Here is a 22,385-nt window from a genome sequence, read left to right on the forward strand (position 1 = left end):
CGGGCGGGMGGCGCTGCGCCCCCAGCGGCCGYGCTCGGCTCTGCAGGCGGCCGGGCCTGACCCGCTCGCCCCGTCTAGCGGCACCGCAGAAACCCGGGCCTGGCCGGGTGGAGGACTTGCTCTCTATTTCTCCATTTATTTATTTACTTATTCTTTTTAAAATATTGGACCAATCCTGGGCTATTCATTACGAGAGAGACACGGAACTTCTGGAGCGGCTCCAGCGGAGGGCAACAAAGATGTTTAAGGGACTGAAGGATCTCTTTCACGAGGAAAGGTTGAGGGAGCTGGGCCTGTTCAGCCTCGAAAACACAACTGAGAGGGAGCCTTAATCAATGTGTATAAGTATCCAGAGCAGGAGGTGTCAAAAGGATGAAGCCACGCTCTGCTCGGAGTTGCCAAGCAATAGGAGAAGAGGCAAGGAAAACTGATGCACAGGAAGTTCCCCCTTAAGASGGGGAAGAACTTCTTTACAGTGCAGGTGACAGAGCACTGAAATAGATTGCCCAAAAAAGCTGTGGGCTCTCTCTCTCTCCCTGGAGATACTCAAAAACCATCTGGATGCCTTCCCGTGCCTTGCGCTGTAGGACGGCCCTACTTGAGTAGGGAAGYTGGAGCAGGTGACCCACTCTGGTCCCTACTAACCTGCTCCATGCCGTAACGCCGGGAAATCCGCCCGTCGCCTCCCCTCCCGCTCCCTTTCCCCGCCCGGCAGGAGGCGGTGGCCGGGTCGCGCCGCCTCCGGGGCAGCGGGGGGCGCTGCGCGGCACCGCCCGCCGGGTTCCGGGGCGGGGGTAACGCGCGGGGCGCGGACGGAGCCGTGGCTGCCGGCACCGGTGAGCGGGCGGCAGGGGCGGCGGGGCGGCGGGGACCCTCCTCGCAGCCCCCTCGGGCGGTTCCATCGCCCGCATCGCTCACAGCCCRGAGCGGGCGGCGGCGGGAGCGAGGGGGATTCGCTGGGCAGCGGGACGGGCTCCGGAGCGGGAACGGGGCGGGGGCGCGCCCGGGGTGTACCGCCGGGTCCCTGCGGGGGCGGCGGGGCTCGGCTCGGCTCGGCTCGGTTCTCCCCGGCCCTCCGGCGGGGCCGCTTGTTGTGCGGCCGTTGCCTGACAACGGCGCCGCGATCCGGAAAGGGGCCGAGCCCCGAGTGCCGCATCCCCGCCCCGCAGCTGCTCCCTGGGGATCGGAACCTCCGGGGGTGCCCCRGAGCTGGGAAGGAGGAAGGTTGGGAGGCGGGCGCTGCAGGCCGAGGGAGAGGCGCTACCCCGGGGTGTCGCTTTTGGAGAAATAAACCTGATCTCCGGGGTCTGAAAGTTTTTCAAAATTAGTGTCTCTTTGGATCAAATTACGTGCTCTGAAAAGTAGATGAGCCCTGWWGTGGAGGGGAAGTAACTCGGGAAACTTGTTGCTTGGCTGTTCTGAGGAYGGATTACCTTATCTTTGCGAAAAARTCCCGGTRMTTTAGTCAGAGTTTATTACTTGTGAGTGGCCAGACCATGGAATGGGTGGCTTTTCAGCCATGGATTTGTCAGGGAGCACGTCTATGGCAGCAGGAGCTTATTCTAAGTGCCATTCACAAGGGTAGAGAAGCAGCGACTTCCTTAGGAAGTTTGGGTTAAACTTTGAACAGTGTTTCTTAATGACACAATTAGTGGCCTTGTAACCTGTAAATGCAATTACTAAATGTGGCATATAGTTGCTCTTTCAAAGCGTTTCCCTCCTTGCCACCCGTGCTGTATTTCATGTGGATGGGAATTGTSATTTTGCCGGTGCTCCTGATGTTACTTTAATGTCATGGTAGCCTAGAAGGGAAGGAAATCTGCTTGCACATGCTGATTTTAAATTTCGTGCRTTTTCTTGAACAATTAGGAGGGGACGGGAAAGATTAAAAGCGATRCAGTAAACATTGCTTTAGGTCATAAAGTAGCTACAAAATACGCTGGTAAATATAGTACATATGATACATATGCACATAGATGTTTTGAATACCGTGAATAGAGAAACATGCATTATTAACTCTGGGCATAGATCCAATAAAAATCTCATGTTCAAACTTGACTTACTGTTTTTGAATATCTGTATGCTTTCCGTTGCCTGGTATGTTTGCTTAAGTTGAAGTCACCTAGGTGACACTAATTATTCAGAGTTGCTTGGTGAAAACTGAATAAGGAAAAGGATCTATGAAAATCTAGAATCTATTTGAAAGAAATGTAAAAATATATGGGACAATTTCAGACAGTTCTTAAATGTATAGCAGCAGTATGTTCAATGGAGCTTCGCTTTGAATAATTCATTGTTTTGGGAATGCAAATAATTCAAAATTTAGAGTAGTAAGAGCCAAAGGAAAGCTGGTAGATATGTGCTATCAAACATTTTTTAGAAATAGCATTTACAAAATACTCTTTTCCAAAASACTTGAAAAATATGTTTACACCTCATCATTTTGAGGGCATGTGGATGGATTTTTAAGTGTTTAGAGCACATTCTGACTTTCCCTTTGTACCCTGTATGTGCCCAAGGATCAATGTCTCCAAGCTTGGTTTTGAATCTGCTACTTTTACTAGTAATTGCAAAGAAGCAGAAATGCACAAAAAGAATTCAGATGCATTGCTAAACTGAAAATAAATTATTTTGTTCTGAATTGGTGTTATAGTGTCAGGCTTTGCCTCAGTGTGTTTGTGCAGCCATGTGAAGGCAGTTTGAAGTTGACAGTTTGCTGCGAGTTCAGTGCTGTCATCTGGGGGCTGTGGTAGCCCTCATTTCAGATAGAAATGTATTCTTTATTTTTGTTGTGATTAGTCATGATCTCTTCACATGGTGCAGTAGATGATAAAGTTGATTAATATTCATAGGATATTTGCTTACATGCTGGTATGTTTTCGGAACTTAGCAGTGCATGTATCACATTCATGCTGTCACTCTTGCTTAGAATAGCTAAGAAATTTTTCTATTTCAGTATAATRTATTCTTTTTGTTTATCTTGTAAAGTTTGCACTCATGCATATTTTAAGAAGATAAMCTCAAGCAGAAGGATGTTAAGACATAAAATGTCTAGGTATTTCTAAGAAGGATTTGGCTACYCTTCCTTGAAATTTATCTGTATTAAAGGTATGCTGAGTTAACAGTGCTGTAGCATTAGTCATAGYKTTCTCCAGGGTCTGGAGTTGCAAGCTTTCTTCACAGCAGTTGAGTTGCCTGTGTAGTTCAACTGTATCTGCTTTGTCTTTTTAATTTATTATATTGCCCTTTTGAGCAATATGATAGGAGTGCAGAATGCTGAAATATTCATTGTGTTCTCATGCTAGATAGAAAACGCACTGCAAAGACTGCTTTCCTTATGTCACCTCTCAGAATAAGTTTGCTRCCATTCCCATAAAGTGATTTGGAAACAGTGCTAGTGTTTATAAAAGCTGTTGTAAATAGAGGTAAGAAATATAGATGTTACAGTCAGTGAGCTTTTGGAAGAGCTTCTCACAGTGCCTCCTACRTGTGGTAATTTTCCTCATGACTGTGCAGCACGGGGTAGGTGATGAGACCAACTTCTAAATTCTTAATATACAAATATTTTCATCCTTTCAGAACAGTTCTTTCCTTATTCTTATGTAACCTAATAGGCTAAATAAAATTTACCACGCCTGGAAACTTACCCTCTTTCAGATTTCTTTTATCCTTTATCAGTGTGCAAAACTAATGAGATTAAAGATTTAGGACAAATCAGATGGGGTATTTATTTTTGGCATTGATTGTCCTGYATTGCTACTACGAATTGTAAATGCGTTGGCCTAGTTCTGCCTCTTTTGTAACAATATTATACTCTTACATTATGAATCAAAAAAGAGAAAAAGTTTAAAGGAGTACATTCTGAGGAACACATCAAGCAAATATATTCTTTAATTTATCATGCAATTACTTGACTTTATCTTATAGAATTAGTGCATTTTTTATTTCCATCTTTCTTCTAGTGAGCATTTATGTCAGTCTCTCTGGACACAATACTTTTATGTTTACCTGTGTGCTGCCTTCTTATCCTTGAGATGGTGGTTAGGTTTTCTTGTTCCTGTTGTTTTTGAGTTCTTTGATCCTCTTCCTGAAACTGTTTTCTAATATACCTTCATCATTGGCTTATTGTTTACTTTAGGCAATCTGTAGGTCGTAGAAAGATACTGAATTAGCCTCAGAAACCTGCTGTACAGTCTTATTTTAGATACTGGATGTGATAAAATTTTTCAGAAACAYGCATAAGCTATCCTTGTGCTCAAGCTGCTTGGGTAGAACTAGAGAGATTTGAGTATCAAAATTTTCTTCTCAGTTTTGTGCTTCTTTTAAGCATGGAATATATTTTAAAGATTAATTTTTTTAATTAGTAGGCTTTGTTTTGTAAAACTCCTTCTCCAGTGAAGTTGGTGAAAACACTGAGTGGAGGTTAGGATAAGTAGGCTTGTGTGCAGACATTCTTTTTGGTTTTGTCTTTCTTTTTTCCATAGTTAGTATGCWGCGTTGCAGTATTTTTAGTTCAGATAGGACTATTCTATCTCAACTTCTGTACAGTTGCACTGACATGAATTTGACCTACTAGCTTTTATTATGAGGCTATTCCTAAGCAGCAGTATACACTAAATTCCACAGATAAGATGCTAGAATTTCAGCTCTGAAGGACTTTCAGTTAAATATGAAAGGCACAACSAATGGAAGAGAGGTAATCAGCTGTTCCTCAGTACACGTTTTATACAGCTCAGTGGCTTGTCTGATTCTGAGTCAATTCCTTCTCATATCTCCAATCTTACAATTATTGTAGAATTGTAACTGTTCTTATTACCTCTTCCAATTTAGTGGTACAGGAAATATTGATACACTGTTGATTCCTGCTCCAGAAACACTATGCATGTATTTTGTGAAGCTTTTACAAATTTGTTGTTGTTGTTGYTGTTTTGAGTAGGCTTTATTATTTTGAAGACTTTTCATGATAGAAAATTAAATACAGAATTAATTGTATGATTTGGTCCTTGTTTTTGACTGTACATGTATTTTGCACTTTTTATAGTTTTTTCTAATGATTCCTTCATCCCGTTTATTTTTGTACGTTTTCAAATTTTGATTTTATAGTTCACTAAGAGTAAGCTTGTGCTAGTGTGTAACAAAGGGTCACTGGTACTCTTGCAGTTAAAAAAAACTGCAACAGCCCCAAACCACTTCAACCATGTTAGGAAAAAGGATTAGAGAAGTATCTTCAGTCTTCCAATCTGAAATCTTTGAATGTTCTCTCTGGTGAAACATCAAGTAGTCTCCTCCATGGATGGGTTTCCCAAATCAGTTGTTTTGTTGACCCAGCAAACATCTTAAGGCTTGTAGCTCTGAGGTAGAAATTTGATTATTTTTAGCTGCTGTCTTAAGCAACTATAATTGAACTTTACATTTTTGAGGWTCTAATGTAAATGTCATGTTCTACATCTTTTCTGTAACCTTAGAAACAATGGCGGATGATTTAGACAAATTTATTGAAGACCAGAAGGCCAAGTTGGCACAAGATAAGGCAGAACTTGAAAATGATCCACCTTACATGGAAATGAGGGTAAGAGTATTAAAAAGCTTTCCTGCATTTAAATACTTCTGTTGCCGAAGTCTTGATTGAAGCTTGCTTTTACTATGCTTTTAAAACTGTATTTGTTGTTAAAGAATATGTTAAAGATTTATCTATTCRAAGTAGTTTCTAACTTCAGTACTTCATATCTGTATGTAGGTTTTTAAAGACCTGTTTGCCACCAGACATGCACAGTAAGATTTGTGTTTTACAAGTGAGAAAACTCTCATATATGGCTTTTATTACTCCTTTGCTCCTCCCAAGGGAAGCTGATTAGCAGGGATCTGTCCTCTGCCCACTTCAGARCTTGGTGTTGGTATGGGGATGAAAGGTAGAAATATCCTCAAAATTCCTGTTCTAGAAACTATGAAATATAAAAGGCAAATAACAAATAAAAAAAAAAATCTGCTCTTACCAGTTTTCCTATTAGTAATTTTAATGTGTTAGTCCAGCATTACTTTCAATCGCTCTGTTCTCCAGTGCTAATAATTACATTACTCATGTTGATCTTTTATGTGATATTTCCTTTATTTTGTGATGCAGTAAAGCATTTTGTTTTGTTTTCAGAATAAGGAATCAGAGAAGTTTTCTGAAACTAGCAAGATGTTAATCTCCATGGCTAAAGAAAATATACCTCCAAATAGTCAAAGGAGCTATCCTTTGGGTATAGTATATATTTTTTAATATTTCTTCTAGATTTAAGTAGCATTTACCTTAGAGAATTTTTGGAAGGGAATTACTGCTTTGTATCTTTAATCATAAGATGATCATTGTAATTCAAGAGCATAATAATTCCTCAGTCTTCCATAAGTCTTGAGATTGTATGGAGTTTTTTTGTAGTTAGACTTGMTTTTTTAATCAAGAAAATATGCCAAAAGCTTGCTCTTTCTTCTTGTAGAGGTAGTGCCATGAAAAATCTCCAAACCAACCAACCAAGAAAAGAACAGCCCAAAAAACCTSCTTGCCAGTCTTTGATGGGTGATGTGTCCTTTCCTGTTGCATTGGGGTGGAGCAAAATCTTTGAAAGTCCGTCTTTCTGGACTTCAGTGCAGGAGAGTACATTCCCTGTATGTTGTGCCAGGGAAGTAAGGCCTCTTTCTTCCAGCCTCTTAGCTTAAGAGTCCTAGTCCAACTTGACTAAGGTGCACACAATTAAACTCATTTTTCTTTTAAATACTGTGTTTCAAGCATTTAGGCAGTTTAAACTGTATTGCTTTTGTAATTTTGTTACCATGTAGTCATTTTATGTACAAGGAAAGAACAAGGGCTTAGTTTTGGTTGAAATCTTAGCCAAATAAAATGGTTAGATTTGTTTTACTGTGRCTACCAGTTTTATAACTGTTTTCTTTATATATTGCCTCCAGTGGGAGATGAAGCCTGAGCTTGTGAATCTGTGGGTCTGAACTGATCTTAGCTGCATAAGTAAAAGCATGGTTTTTATAGAGACGTTGTATAAATAGAACTTCTAGCCATCAGCAAGGCAGTCTCCTCAAAGACCTTCAGAGTAAAACTTCACAGAAAAATACTTGAAATGATAATGCAATATTTCTTGCTGCCAGAAGTCATAGTGGTTAAACTTGGTTAGAGGAGAGCACTTGAATAAGTATCTATCACACATTTTTGTCACTTCTGTTTGGTTTAGCAGATTATTCCTGGTGTTGATAATTCTTTGCTTAACTGAGGAGACATATGATAGAGAAAACAGAACACAATAGGTAGTATCCCATTGGCTGTGACAGACCATTACCAAACAGTTAAGCTATTTTAATATTAAAATAATTTTCTCTCTTGTTGGAGGGCTATAATAGCATGTCATGTTTGTTTGCTACTATAAATTTGACTTAACAGTTAACATCTAAATATAATAACACAATGAAGTATTACAGATGAGGGCATTCAGGTGATCTTAAATGGAAGGAAAAAAGTAGGTATTGCCATGTTGATATTTGACCCCAGCTGGTAACTAAGCACAGCCCCTCACTCACTCCCTACCAGTGGGGTGGGGGAAGAGAACTGGAAGAGTGAAAGTGAAAAAACTTGTGGGCTGAAATAAAAGCAGTTTAGTAATTCTTAAARAAGTCATGAAAAGGRAAATAACAAAGAGAAAGAAGTAAAATTCAAGAAGGACAAATRATGAAAATACAAAACAATTTGCTCACCACCAACTGACTGATCCCAGTCCTTGAGCAGCAGATCCCASCAATCTCCCTCCTAGTCTTAGTGCTGAGCACGGTGCTATATGGAATGGGACATTCCTATGGTTGAGGGTCAGCTGTCCCAGCTGTGTCCCCTCCTAACTCCTCATGCATCCCCAGCCCYCTCGTTGTGGGTGAGGTGAGAAGTGGGAAGTGTGAGTCCCACTCAACAATAACTAAAAYATCCCTGTGTTATCAGCACAGCTTCCAGCACAAATCCAAAACACAGCCCCATACCAGCTACTATGAAGGAAATTAACTCTATACCAGCCAAACCCAGCACTTTATATAATAATAATTTGGGTGCTGAAATGGATTGTTGCTGATATTGTTGGTTTGCTCTGCTTTAAAGCACTGTGATTTCCTGTGGATTAAATCAGATGGGGACTTGTTCCTTGGTAGCTACTAAGTAAATTCTGTAGTTCCAGCAGTAATGTTCAGATTCAGACTGAATGAAGTTGTTTCTCAACATTACATATGTGGAAACGTTTATTCTAAAAATGCTTTTAAAATCTTAACATTTAAAAAAAAACAACATTGTCACTGTGCTTGTATGTGTTTAATAGAATATTGAAATATAGAATATGTGAAATAAATAAATACAGGATAAACAAAAGTAGAAAAACAATTAAAAAGGAAGTTTAACTCTTATTCTCTCAGAAGAATTTAGACATTTTGCATTAATTTRGGTTGAATATCTGTTAAGTGGAGTAAGTTGGCTCTGCTAGGCTCTCCTAGAGTAAGTTTTTGAAATGAATAGTTTTCAAATAMCTCCCAGATCTTTACCCATAATTGTTATCTCAGTGTTTTTCTGGTGTCCAGAAAAAGTTATCTGTAACAAAATTAATTTTAAACCATCTTTTGTTAGAATACTTCAGGTATTTGAATCAAAGCACTGGATTCTCACTCCTTTTCTCTTTTTTTATTTTTTTGGTACTGAATTTCAGTGACATCTGGAAAACTGCAGAATTAATCTTTCCTCCAACTTGTTAGTTGCTTTCGATCTTTTTCTTGGTTTTCTATAGTTAGTTCAACAATAATTCATGTGAAATAAAAGACAAGAGCAAGTAGCTGAAACAAACCATTTCTTTTTCTGTATTCTGTTCCTCTTTATTCTTAGCCCTTCTCTGAGGCTTGAAATGGTACATTATTTTTTCTAATGAACTCACCTTATTATGCAAAATTAAGAAAAAAGTTACTTRCAGATTGGAAGTATAGAAGTTATATGCAGATTTTGGTTAGTAGTTGGACTGTACTGTTTCAGAACAGCTATTGGGTCCTTTAGTTGTGCAGAACATTGGGCTGACTCCTGTCTTTCACTTCTTCCTTGTTACCATATTTCCCTGGTTCATGGGAATAGGATAAATCAGAATGTATCTCAAACCAGGCCAAACAAACTACCCTACAATAAATTGGGACTGATCTAAGAGTAGGTCTTGACTATCCCTCTTACTCCTTGCTACTAATTTTACATAGATTACAGGATGTAAAAATGCTTTTAGAGAAACAATATGAAATAATAATAATAATACACATAGTCCCAGCTGTAGTCTTTGTTCCTAGTTATGGGATTTTGTGGAATTCACTACTCTGTGGAGAGTGATRAAAATGACTACAGTGATGAGCTTCTGGGGTAGAGGATGTTTCATATAATGTACTTTAAAATGTATTTTGGGAACAGCAAACAGCTTGCATAACATTATATTTTACCATATTTTAAGAGTACAGCTGTTATGAGACCTGATAATAATCTCGGAAAAGTACTAATGTGTTTTGGGTATACTATGACTAGAAACACTGAGGTGGAAAGAAAAATGATTACTTTTATTATCATATGGTCATATTCCCTCTAGTTGTGTAGGAGCAAACATATTTTTCGCATGCAAAACAAATAGCTTGTTGCTTTCATTTGGGAAGTCGGTTTTCTGTTGTGCGGTAAGCACAGCTTAAAATATCAGATTAATTTAGAAGCTCACATGTCAAAGGAGATTTCTTAGGAAACATACATTGACAAAAGAAATACGTACAATATTTAAATAAATTCAGCTTATGTTGCTTTCTTTTTTTTTGAATGGTAAGAAAATGTCAAAGGATGAGAGGAAAACTAATATCCAAATACCAGTCTATTTTTCTATGCTTTTCATCTAACTATTCATACAGAGAAGGTGGGGTTTTTCTCAGCTGTTGTGTAATTACTGGTTGCACAGTTAATTTTTTTTTATTGGCCGTGTCTAATAAAAGTCCAGRTATAGCTTTTGCTTTGTACTGATGCAAAATTGTAAATAATGATATTTAATCATGTTAAACTTGCAGGTGACTATGGCTTGAGTTTACCTCTCGGCGAAGAATATGAACGAAAAAAACATAAACTGAAAGAGGAGCTTCGACAAGATTATAGGCGTTATCTTTCTCAGGTAAAGCCAYTTGTCTGGCTGCTTGACTTTAGTGAGTCTCTTAAAATTATTCTCTCATTTTGTTGAATGAAAATTAATAATATCTGCAGATTTTTTTTAAGCAGACATTTATTATGAACAATGGCTGATTTTGAAGAATTGGGTAAAAGTAATTTCAAAGTGGTGCTCCAATTCTAGGAAGGTTTATATTTTAGGATTCTACAGATCTTATTGCCATGAGACTAYATATTACTTAGTACACTTAATTCTGAATACTTTATTGATTTGTTTTTGCTTCTTCCTTAGTTATTTTCTTAAGAATTTAAAATCTGTTACTTCCTGAAGTACTTATGTATTCTGTGGTCTGTTATTGGGGTAAAAATATCCATATACTTAGTGTGAYTCCATTTGACAGCTTCTTTTCAATTTTAGAAAGAAAAAACCTTTGATGTTCTGCTTAACATGATTTACTAAATGTCACAGTAAATTTAAAATTGAAATGATTTGTATGAAATGTCATCATCTTGGGAATATTCCGTAGCTGCTCTTCATGAGATGATGGAAAAAATAAGGAACCAGATAATTTCTGTTTTATGCAAATGCTATTTGTCTATGTCTTTAGTTCTTAGAATGAAAGAATGGATTTGCTTTAAGCAAGGAAACTTTTTTTTTAAGTCAAATATTTTTGAATCAAAGACTCCTTTTGAATAGTATCTTTTCCCTGATTTTTAGGGTATTTCACAGGCAAAAAGAAAGGTAGGGTGCCTTCAATATTATTTTTTTTCTTTCAAATTAGTTGCTTTTTGCTTTGTTTGAAAGCTCTATGCTCTTGGAATTTAAAAAATCATTACCTTTTTTGTGCTTTGTGCATTTATGCATGCTGTAATGATTCGTTGTGACTAACAGCATTGCTTGCTTTGTGCAAAATGAYTACTTATATATATTATTTTCCATTATTAAGTTTTTAAAACACTTGTTGATTTCCTTTTCCCTTTGCAGTTGCCATTGTTTCTGTCTAATGCTATCTCTGCAATAGTTTTTATTTTAGTAGACATTTTCTTCAAGAATTACCAGTTATGTAGATATTAAGAATTCAGATTTTTTCATAGTATACATTACATACATCTAAATTTATAAAGCTAGAATAAAATAATAAATGATATAAATATTATAATATTTCATTACAACCAGAGTCAGGGCTTTTTTCTTCCCTATCTCTATGAAATCTCATTAGTGGTGCTTARGGAAGCAGTAGAGCCAGTTATTTAGCACCTACTGGCCACAATGCAAGAAGACAAACAAGTATTATGAGGAAAAAATAACACATCTGGTGTTATTGTTGCAACCTTTGTTTAATGAATTTTGATTTTTTAAAATATTTTTATGCTTTCATGTATCTATAATTTTCAAACTTAATGCTGTGCATCCAGGCTGCTCAGGTTGAGCAGCTTCAGTGAAGGACCAGGAGGTAACATGGTAGAAACACAATCTACTTTCTTTTCTGGGGCTTTGAATAACATGCATATGATACAAATTGGCTATATTAGTCAGAATATTGAATAACAATAGCCACAGCAGAACCTCTTAACCTCTAACCAAAATTATCCTTATATAAATTTTTTCATGTTAAATTTTAAACTCCAGCTTATTTTCAGAGTTAGAATATTGTGTTAAAATTGAATGTTTCATAATTATCACCAAAGTACTCAAATAATTTTTACATTAACTTCTGGTGTTTTATTCTAAAGTGAATTTAAGTTTCACAAATTTAAATTAAAGTCTTTCTGTTCGTTTGTGTGTTTGGTCTAGTACATGTTAGCTATATTAAGCTTGTAAGCTATATTAAGCTTGTAGGGACTGAGGAAGAACTAGGATAACAATTGCTCATTTCTTTTTCCCATCTAAAGAGATGGTGGAACTTTTAGCAGTTCTCACAGTGATAWTTTTTTTGTTAACAACTTGCTTAGTCTTGCTTATCTAGAAAAATGCAGCTCCCATACCAGGTKCTGATTTTGGAAAATACATTTTTAAGATCAGAGATTATCTCTAGAGATGTCTCAGAAATGCATATAAAGAATTACTTAATAATGAAGATTATAATTTATTTGCTTTTCTAGTAGAAATAACTTGGTTTCCCATATAAATCTATTTGTCTTGCTGCTTGAATATTTGCATGATTATTAAATCCCTTAAATCTTTTAACGTCTAGTTTGAAAATATAATTTATAATGATGTGAGTTTGTACTGGAGCAGGTAGGACTCTTACTTCTTGATGTTCCTCTAAGCATTTAGGGTACATTGCAACATAGCTAATGAAAGGAGACGGTGCTAGTCAAATACTGWATTTCACCCATTCCCCTCTTCAGCTCATGGCACACAAATAGATGATCTTTTTCTTAAGGATAATCAGATTTATAAAATGGTAATTGACTGAGAGTGGTCTGGGCATGCTTTTAGTAAAGAAGAGATGCATGAAAASCTGCTGGACCCAAAATCTAAGGACCTACTCCAGCACTGGTGTTTKGTTTGAAAAGCAAGTGCTTTGACTTGCTGCACAGCCCAGTTCTCAAGCTGTRGCCCAGATATTTATACAGAGCAGCATCCTATGGGTTTTGATGGGAAGTTCTGTACTGAAAGTGACTGACAGTCCATAAGGAATTACAGGATTTGGTGATGGGTCAATGTCCTGAAACATTTGGGGATTGTTGATGTAGAAAACACTGTTGAGATAAAGAGGTGTGCTGCGCTTAGCATGAATTCCATCTGTTAAAATAAGAAATAGACATGTATGTTTTCTGCAGTTAGAGAAAGTAACTTTTCATCTTAAGTAAGGAAACATCTTGGAAAACTCCTTGTAAGTACAGATGCTTTTGCTTGTGCTATAGAAGAGCTGAGTGGGGTTTCTTTGAATAAAAATAGGGTTTTTTTAAATATAGAGACTAACTTAGATAATACTGGAAATAGTTAAAATGGAAGAAGTGACAAACACTGCAAAACTCAAGCKTAGAACTTGACAAAGTCATTTACTTCCTGCATTCCTTGACTTCACTTCATTCATGTGTTCCAAGAACATCCTGAGTTTTCAGAATGTGGAGATTGTCTTCAGTACTATTTCATTAAATCGCTCTAATTAGTTTGAAAAAATATAATTCCTAAAACTCTTTAGTGAGTAAGAGTTTAAACACATTTAAAATGTATTGAGTGGTTTAAATTTTTTTTTTAATGTAGAAAAATTATCTGACTACTGCTGAAGTAGATCCATATACTCAGGGATTATCTCTTCCTATTGATGAGCGAAGATCTGCTAAGGTAAGTATATGAAGGAAATTAAGTAAATGGAGTATAACTTGAAAATGAACCTGGGTGTTGGAACTGTTAGGGAAAAGGTGCTTCCACTTAATTTTTTTTTGTTGTGTTTTATTCTTTTTACACAAACAAATGTTTTTGGAGGTAGTAATTAGTAATAATTTTCAGAAAAGTAGTCTTTTCCTGTCTCTGATCCACATGTTCAGAGTACTTGGTCTGTTCACCAATCAGAGCACTGGGTTTTGTTCAGTAGTCTGCATTGCTTTGACAAAGAACATTGTTTTTCTTAAAATTGTATATACTTTTCTAATTTATTACTCTTCTTACTGCAGTCTGAGTATGGTTTAAAAAATACTTGCATGAGTTCTATCAGCACTGAAGGAAGTGGGCTCTCTGCTGAACACAATGCTTTGATGTCTTTGGTATACACTTAACCTACCTGCTTATACTCAAGTATTTTTTTTTTWTAACAGATRAGTCCAGGATCTGGTATTTCACATATTGCATGCTGTTAATGTAGGAATCTTCCCAATTTCCAGTCTTTCTCTGACAGTACACAAAGGAGTATAMATTCTCTTGTTTAGCCCCTTTGGGCTCCCTGAGGTTTCTTACCAGTTTATGATCTGGTTTTCATTTGTTGGAGACGGATACCAGCCACACAAATCTCCCTGCTCTTGGAGGTTCATGGAGGTTCAAATATAAAAATGCAACATGCATATGTGGATTTTCWTAATCTCTGATTCATTCCTTTGATGTATGGTATGATTCTGTGAAAGCCTAAATCAGTATTRGAGGGGTCAGCTCTCCTGCTGCCCTCATGCTGTTGCCCTTATATTCCCAGTTCCTTTCTTGTGTTTGCAGAAACATTGTAATTTATCAATATTTTTGCTCACTCCACAAACACCACTGGCTGGCTTTTAAGATTGGTCAAAATAGAGCAGAGATTCAAGGCAAAAAGACCATGTTGCTGCTGGAGGATCAGATATTTGCACTCCTGGGGATTTTGTTGKTKTTTTTATTTTGTTTTTAACTTCTGTTGCCTTGAAATTGCACTGTTGATCTGTGGGGCTATGCTCTCACTGCAATCTTGTGCAAGACTTCTATGGGATGGTTTGGCCTTGYCCTTGTGCTTAAACTTTCTGCCTCTCTTGTGCTCTTGGTTTGGCCATAGGAGGAGCCAGGTGAGAACTCAAATAAGTGAAAATTGCTTTYATGGAAAAGTGCTAAAATCCAAGTTATACATGTATAAAAAGGAGGCATTGAGAATCAAACACCTGGAAAGGAGAAAGGACTCCTCAGGGGCAGCATGCACTTACTGAGTTTATTAGCTTCCTGTTCTCATGAGCTTTGTATTAATCCTTGCAAGTATGTGTGCTAAAACAATGAAAAATAAAGTATGTTTGATTAATTCTGTGGAAATTAAAGATGTATTTGTACTGGAAATATGTCTTACAATTGATGGTTTATATAATCTCAGCTCTGCACAGGTGTGTTGTATTTTTTTTTTTACCTATTTGTTGCCCTTGCAGAACACAAAAGCTGCCAGAAGATGTCACACTGTGCCCTGTAAATCAGCTGGCCTCTGGGCAGAGTAATGAGAAGTTAACATTTGTATTTTSGTTTCCTTTATTAGGTCAAATGTGCAGTCACACAGCATATTGAATTTCTGCTGAGTGTTTTGCCACCTGTTAAAGACAATGCTAGTTTCTCAACTTTGGAAAATGCCTCTCAGGCAGCTTTCATGGCTGGCTGCATGTTTTATATTGTCACAGTTAGAAAACTTATTGACACAGATTTTGGAAAAAAAAAAAAAACCCAAAAAATGAAAAAAATTTGGAGACCGTTAGTCTAATCTGCAAAATTTATAGTAATCTGGTGTTTACATGATGATTGAAGTATAAATTGTTTATGTTTGAAAGTTCATGAGAAAGTCAATGGATGTGTAATGTTCAGATTTTTTTAAATATTTAATTTTTATTGGAAAATGCTGCAGCGGAAAAGAGCCTGATTGATAATACTGTAATATAGTTCTCTTTCTTTCCTTWATATGATTATTGGAATGGGGTAGTATAAGAGATGCCTCATGCTCTAAACATAAGGGACTTATATCAAGAAGTAATGCAAATTAGAGTTTGCTTTATGTGGAGACCTTTGTATTTCTATTATATTATTAGGCTATTGATGTACAATTCATGGATATTTTTAGACCTGAGAAAGCTGGTTATGAATGTTATCACCTTGCAAAAGCAGCTAGGACAACAATTACAGATCCTGTTTTTCATGGTTTTCCTTGCATTCTTTGCACTTTTGACATTTTGCAATCAGTTTAACTGCTTGTTTGAATTTGATAGTTCAAATTATAATACCCTAAGCTGCAATTGATACATCTTGTTTGTATTTSTATTTGTTATCCTGTTTTAATTGTGGATGGGGCAAGTCACCACTAACTTTAACACAAAGAAAGAAAGAAATCATATGTTTGAAAATCAGCTGTAAATACATTCAGACTGGCAATCAGAAGGTGGTTCCTAATTGTGGGTGAGAGGCTTTGGCAAATTTTGGAATAGGCTTAGCAAGAGGAAGCCTACCTGGTTTGAAGATGGACCTTAAAATACAGCAGTGTCTCTGRGGACTAGACTTCATGCCCAAAAAGCTGACTTCTGCTTACAGATTTCATATTAAAAGAAAATGCYATGCAAAGAGAAAAAGAACTAAAACCTCAAAGCAATTCAGGCTTTATTTGTACATCACAAAGAATGTGTAGGGGTGGGGGGGACAAACACACRGTTTGCATGTATTCATTTAGTACTGCAGTTAAAAGCTATTAAAATGCAAAATTATGATGCCCTTTTCAATGCCTATTTTAGGAGAAATTACGGCTTGAAAGAAACAAGGAGTACAATCAATATCTCAGGGATAAAGAAGAATGGAATGAAAGGCTAAGGAAATTAGGGAAGAAAAACAGAGAGGTAATGCACTTTTTCAGTCTTATGATTCAGACATACAAAGTATGACAAAAAAATGTTGCCTAATTAGGCCACAGTTTTATTAATGCATCTAAGCAAGTCCTGGTTACAACTCATACAGTTCARTTTTTGATTCCTGCTTCCGTCATGTCTGTCTGGTAGAAGGATGCTTTCATTCTTCTGTGTGTCTGAAGGAAATCCCTGGATTATTCTTAATGATAAAAGTGGTATCCAGAAAAGCTATTTGAACAAAATGTTGAATGTTCCTGAGCTTTTATTTGTAGATGTTTTATTTCTTCTGTCATGTAGAAAGCCAGGCAAGTGTAGGCAGCCATCCAGATATGRTGCTGTGCATTTGTGAGTAAAAACCAACAGGTCTTTACTCCTGAAAGTGAGTTAGACACACACCCAATTGAGGTCCAGTTCTGAGCTGAGGCCTTTGGTTTGTGTGGCAGTAAGCAGCTGGGAGCAGACACAMACTCACCTCTGTTGGATGGGGGAGAGAATCAGAAGGGTGAAARTAAGAAAACTCATAGATTGAGTTAAAGACAGTTTAAAGCAAAAGCAGCTCACACAAGCAAAGCGAAGCAAGGAWTTCATTCAMCACTTCCCATGGGCAAGCAGGTGTTCAGCCATCCMTAGGGAAGYCAGGCTCCRTCACATGTAATGGTGACTTGGGAAGACAGAAGCCATCCATCTGAATATCCCCCTTTCCTTCTCCTTTCTCCAGCTTTATATGCCCCCCTTTAGTGTGGAATATCCCTTTGGTCAGTTGGRGTCATCTGGCCAAAGGGCYATCAACCCTCCCAGCTTCCCATGTACCTGGAGCCTCCTTGCTGGTGGAGTAGTGTAAGAAGGAGAAGAGCCCTTGACACTGTGGTAGTGGTTTTCAGTAGGAATTTAAAATTATCCCCATGTTATCAACACTGTTTTCATCACAAGTCTGACACAGCCTCATACAAGCTACTGTGAAGAAATTTGTCCCAACCAAAAATCCCAGCCAATGGGATTTTTAGGTTTGATTAGCTTTGTTGTGAGACCATTTGTTTTAGTAATCTGGAAGCAGTATATTGATCTGTAAAATCTTTTTAACTGTAAAATGTTGTCTARAGTAGGTAAATTATATTTTAWAAGTATTTTYGCCTCARTTTAGTGATAGACTAATAATTTGGMGCTCTCATCTAATGAAAGTTTMATTTAAGAAGTCCTTTCACTTCTTTTTAGTAGGGAAGTTCTGAAATAGGTCATTCCATGAAGGACCTTGTATTTGTACTCAAAGCAGCTGGAAGTTTATTGTTTTCCTTCCAGCAGTTGGCAAGYGCAAATCCCCCTGTATTTATAATTTCTGTCTAGGAGAATGTTTTTTGTCTACCTCTAGAAAGAATGTTTTCTTATGAGAAAGATTTTCTCCTTCAAGGGCTTTGCAGTGTCATTGTTAAAAACTATTTTAATCTGTGAAGGCATCTATAAGATAGCATTCAGGCTTCCTTTACATGTTGGAATTCAATATCTCATTCTTACTGCCTTCCTTCAAGGCTTGGAGTGCTACACAGCAGTGATTCCTAGGAAACATTGGCAAAAATGCAGCTTGTTTTTGTGCAACTGGGTCTATAAATCTCTAAAATCTTTCCACATGGATGGGCACTTAGGTTTCCTAAGCTGACTTACCTAGTGAAATCTGTTGAGGGGCTCAAATTTTTTTCTTTATGTTTTATTTGTCACCTAGTTGGACCTTTGAGTTGTATTTTCATTATTCTTGTGTAGAAACAATTTTGCTGTCAGAAATGAACAACCAGAAAAAAAAAAAAAAAAAGGTCAGAATTTGTGGAGGTTATGCCATCTCTGAGGGGTATCTAAYGTGGAGTGAGAGTCAAATTACATATATGACCTCCAAAGTTAGATCCAGCAGTTTAGATAGTCATAGGATAAACCCTGCTATGAGTACAAWTTTTTACATAGGTTAGTATTGCAGACTTGCCTGAATCTGGATAGAATGAAGATAACTAGTCTCTTGATAAAGTTTGATGGGTTTTTTTGATTCTTTGCATCTCATAAACTGAAGGTTGGATTGGAGTTCATGAAAGACCTGCCYAGTATTGAAAGCCATTCTTCTGAAAGGCATTAGATAAGAGGAAGAGTACTTTTTCYTCCCTCAAGAAAAACAAATAAAACCCTAGCTTTTAAGCCCTTCTTGAAGTATATTCCTTGCTCACCTCTTTCTTCTTGTTTGGGGTTTATTWGAAGAAATACAAAACTAAGGTTTTACTCAATGTGATCTGTTTACGTTCAACTCTTTCAATATTGTTTCCATTAAACAGAATGAAATGCACAGGAATAAAACAGCTATTGCTGTTACCAGGCTCCAGCCAGAACTACATAAAGAAGTACAGCCCTGTAATAGAGGTGCAGAACCTCCCAAGAAGGATGCCTTTACTTCTACGGAAGGTTGTGAAGAGCTGCTAAAGAAGAGGTGGCTGGAGGAAGACAGRTACCACAGGTTAGATAATGAGGTTGAATTAAGAAGTCAACTATTAAGTAAAAGACTTGATGAAGATTTGGATATTCCCAGTCGAAGACATTGTGGCTTTGCTAGCCAATCTGTAATTCCTACTAGGAAGCATCACAGATGTGATGAAGATGGTGATTTTGGTAGAAGATACTACAGAGTGGACTATGATCCTGAGACAAATGCAGAAATGGACCCTAGATTTAGATGTGAAAGCACCTATGACAGAAAAACTCCCTGGGGTTTTTATGCTGAAAGGTATTCTTAATTCCATTTTCTCTTTTATTCCTGTAGTTCTTGTTGACAGCCATGGTTTCCTCTCTTTAAAKATGAGAGAAGACTCCCCTGTGAAAGCAGGATTGTTGTCCTTTTGTACAATAATTGTAGAAAAAGTGTTAAAAATTGGACCAGTACCTAAGATTATGAATCATATATTAAGAAGCATTTTATTTATTATAGCAAACCAAGGATACTAGGGAAATTGCCCCACAAGCAGCAGTTCACAATTCATTTTTATGAAAAGTGGCTTGCCAGAAAGCATGTTAATATTTGGGACCAAACTCCTGCACTGGGATCTGAATGTTCCCTGTTTCCTTAGTCTGTAATAGTTACAGCAAGWAAATTTTCAGTTCTGATTCCAAATTTGTTTTGAGTTTTAATTTTCAGTATATGTGACTATGTGCACAAAAAGTGTATTTTAAAGAAATCTTCTTTTCCACTCCATGTCTTGCTAAATGACAGGCTTTAAACATCTGCATAGTTGAACCAAATTCTGGTGGTTTTAATAGGTGCTAATCTCTGTAGTARTTACAGAGGGTGAATAAACATTTACGGAAGCCCAAACCAAAGAGAGTGTCTTATATAGATCATTCAGGAGGAAAACTGATACTGCCTACGGTTCAGTATTAARAAGTCTTTACTGTGTTAACTGATACATGTTTGGTTGCTTTGATATAAATTGTTAATCTTTCTCTTCTAGCTTACTCATTTAAAAGAAAAAAAATACAGTCTTCGTATTTTTTCAGGGTTTGGCATTCTGGCCACCTTTAGTTACTCCATTGCAAGAAGTGATTGCCTTCAAAATGGGTTGTGGTTTGAAACAATATCAAAATTGAAACKGTTTTGTTTATACAGCTAAATAAGGTAGTAAAGTTTATTGTAAATAATTTTTAAATTATATTTTATAAGCGTTCATTTGTTCCCTTTCCAGGTCTTGGGAACATGAGTGTTGTACTTATTTTTGTGTTAAGTCTGTTGCCAGAATTATTTTCCTGTAATTGCTTCAATGAGGAAACCACCAGTGTTCTTCCTTTGTAAGGCAAAGTAAACACTTTCTCTTTTTTTCTAGAATTAACACTGCTAGGAAGAAGTCAAATTGTACCACACTGAACAGTGTTAAATATTACAATTATGTTTTTTTGTTACTTGCTGGTGGATGGGTGAAATGATCTTTTGAGTCATTGTTTACAGGGATAATTTTCTGGATAGTAGTCCAAATAAATAACTGGGGGGAGGGGAAATGCTCTTCTGCTGTAAAAGCATTTTCTGAATTCAGTGAAGTAATATTTCTCTTCCAGTTTCAAATAACAATAGAGTTAGAAACAATAGAGTTCTCCAAAAATARCTCTTGATATTTCTTCTCAGACTTCAAAAAAAGTAATCATAAAGGAATTAAGTCTGTGGAAAAAATGAAATGTCTGGAAGCATTTGGGAGAGACAGACTCTAATACTGTGTGTTCTGGTGTGTTTCTAAAACACGTGTATTTATTCATACAATATGAAAAAGACTAGCAAATAGAGACAGTGGTTAAATAGACGAGARGGACAAGATTGCCTATTTTCTGCCGAAATTCAGAGAAGAGAATTCAAAATTCAAAATTGGTTCCATTCTGTAGAGTATTATTAGTAGACATGAGCAAATGAGGTTTTAGGATAGAGTGGACTTGTCCTATGGCTTTTTAGAAAGGAAAATATTAGAAGCTTTACTTGGTGTCTAACAAAGACAGCCAAAATATTTCTGAAACTAGCAGCAATGTTTAATTCTCTGTGTAAGTTAATACTCAGAAGGATGAGTGTCCTCTTTTTATTAGGTAGCTGTTAGTCACTAAAGCAGTTGGACAGAGTCTAWTATTTAAATAAAAGTAACCATTTGATGATGTTTGAGGATTTTCTTTGTTTCTCAAAGAATTTATACAGATTTTTATAAATAAAACAACAGCAAGTATGGTGTTTGAACCACCTGTAGACATCATGCTGGATATTAATATACTAGTTTCTACCTATTCCAGAAAACATGGATGGTGCTTATATAAATATCTGTGATAAATTATAACCAGGCAATTCATGGGTTATTTGGAGAGACCTCTAAAACGGCTTTAGTTCCAGTTTTCTTTTAAAAAAGAACAGAGAAGAGAGTCTTATCTTTGCTGTTKGCAGACCTGGTGCATCTTCTTAAAAGAAGCTGCTGGGCCATCTCCTGAATTACCTGAACTTTGTGTATAAGATTGTTTGGGTTTTTTTGGTGTGCATTTTCTACTAATGTATTTTTATTGAAAATTAATTTGAAGTATTTCTTTATGAAGTATGGTTTCTAATCTAGTACTTTATTCTTCTTTGCAAGGAGCTCCACTTAACCTCCTGTGAACTGCATTGTCTCTTCAAGGAGAATCACATCTTTTAGTGACAGCTTCTGAAGAGTTAGCATTTTTTTTCCTACATTTCAGGCAAAGTCAACTTTTCCCAAATACATTTGATTCATGATGGAAACTAAATTCAAAAGGAGGCATATTTTTATTTGCTCTACTGAAGTTCTTAGGTTTTTACAGGTGGTTTATTAGTTTGGAGAGGCAGATATTCAAAACAGAACTTCTCAGAAGGGCTTCTRTTTTGATGGGGGCACAAGGTCTGTGGCATATTTCAACAAACAGAAATGGTGACCAGGAARTGAGAAGAATTGCAAAATGTTTTGGTTCTTAGGAATGAAATGCTTTAGTCCAGTCTCAGCTGTCAGGTCTGTCCTGTAAACAGGAGACAACAGCTTCTTGATTGAATTAGGCCAGCATGTCCAGGCCTGTCGTGCTAAGCTGGCTGCTCTTTACAAAAGAGGTTGCCTTCTGAATCCCAAGGTTTGTTTCTTTGCTTCCTTCCTGCCTCCTTTCATTACATGGGGGACTTGGCTTTCTATTTCCTGACTGTGTTCCARTCTTTYGTGACCAGCCTGAGTAAGGASCAGACTGATTGTTGTCATGAAGATKGTCTTGATCATGAAAGAAGATCATGTTATGCCAAGAGGGTGAATGTTGTTCTTTCATATTCTTGTGGGTTGTTMAGATGCCAGATCAATGTTTTATAATCTGCTTGCATCCTTTTGCATTTGATTATTGGCTTTTATTTAAGTTAGAGATAGGCAGAACTGTGGTTCTTTTTACGTAATAGAATGAG

The 22,385-nt window shown here is 37.0% G+C and overlaps 1 protein-coding gene across 9 annotated transcripts in view; it reads left to right on the forward strand.

The window, feature by feature from the left end:
* The first annotated feature begins 780 nt into the window (after positions 1 to 780).
* Positions 781 to 22,385, forward strand: part of CSPP1 (centrosome and spindle pole associated protein 1) — a 59,367-nt gene continuing 37,762 nt past the window's right edge. For 3 of the 9 annotated variants that reach the window (XM_057363896.1, XM_057363898.1, XM_057363902.1), the window contains exons 1-8: positions 781 to 836; positions 5,466 to 5,575; positions 6,146 to 6,242; positions 10,087 to 10,187; positions 10,899 to 10,922; positions 13,395 to 13,475; positions 16,340 to 16,441; positions 18,757 to 19,202. In XM_057363896.1, coding sequence (XP_057219879.1) covers positions 5,471 to 5,575; positions 6,146 to 6,242; positions 10,087 to 10,187; positions 10,899 to 10,922; positions 13,395 to 13,475; positions 16,340 to 16,441; positions 18,757 to 19,202 — 956 coding nt within the window. In that variant the 5' untranslated portion in view covers positions 781 to 836; positions 5,466 to 5,470. The remainder of the gene's footprint in view (positions 837 to 5,465; positions 5,576 to 6,145; positions 6,243 to 10,086; positions 10,188 to 10,898; positions 10,923 to 13,394; positions 13,476 to 16,339; positions 16,442 to 18,756; positions 19,203 to 22,385) is intronic. The other 6 variants (XM_057363899.1, XM_057363900.1, XM_057363904.1 and 3 more) reach the window with 5 other exon arrangements.

The sequence above is a fragment of the Malurus melanocephalus genome, unplaced genomic scaffold, assembly GCF_030028575.1.
Source record: "Malurus melanocephalus ecotype Western Australia unplaced genomic scaffold, MMel_1.1 scaffold_32, whole genome shotgun sequence".
NCBI classification, from domain to species: Eukaryota; Metazoa; Chordata; class Aves; order Passeriformes; family Maluridae; genus Malurus; species Malurus melanocephalus.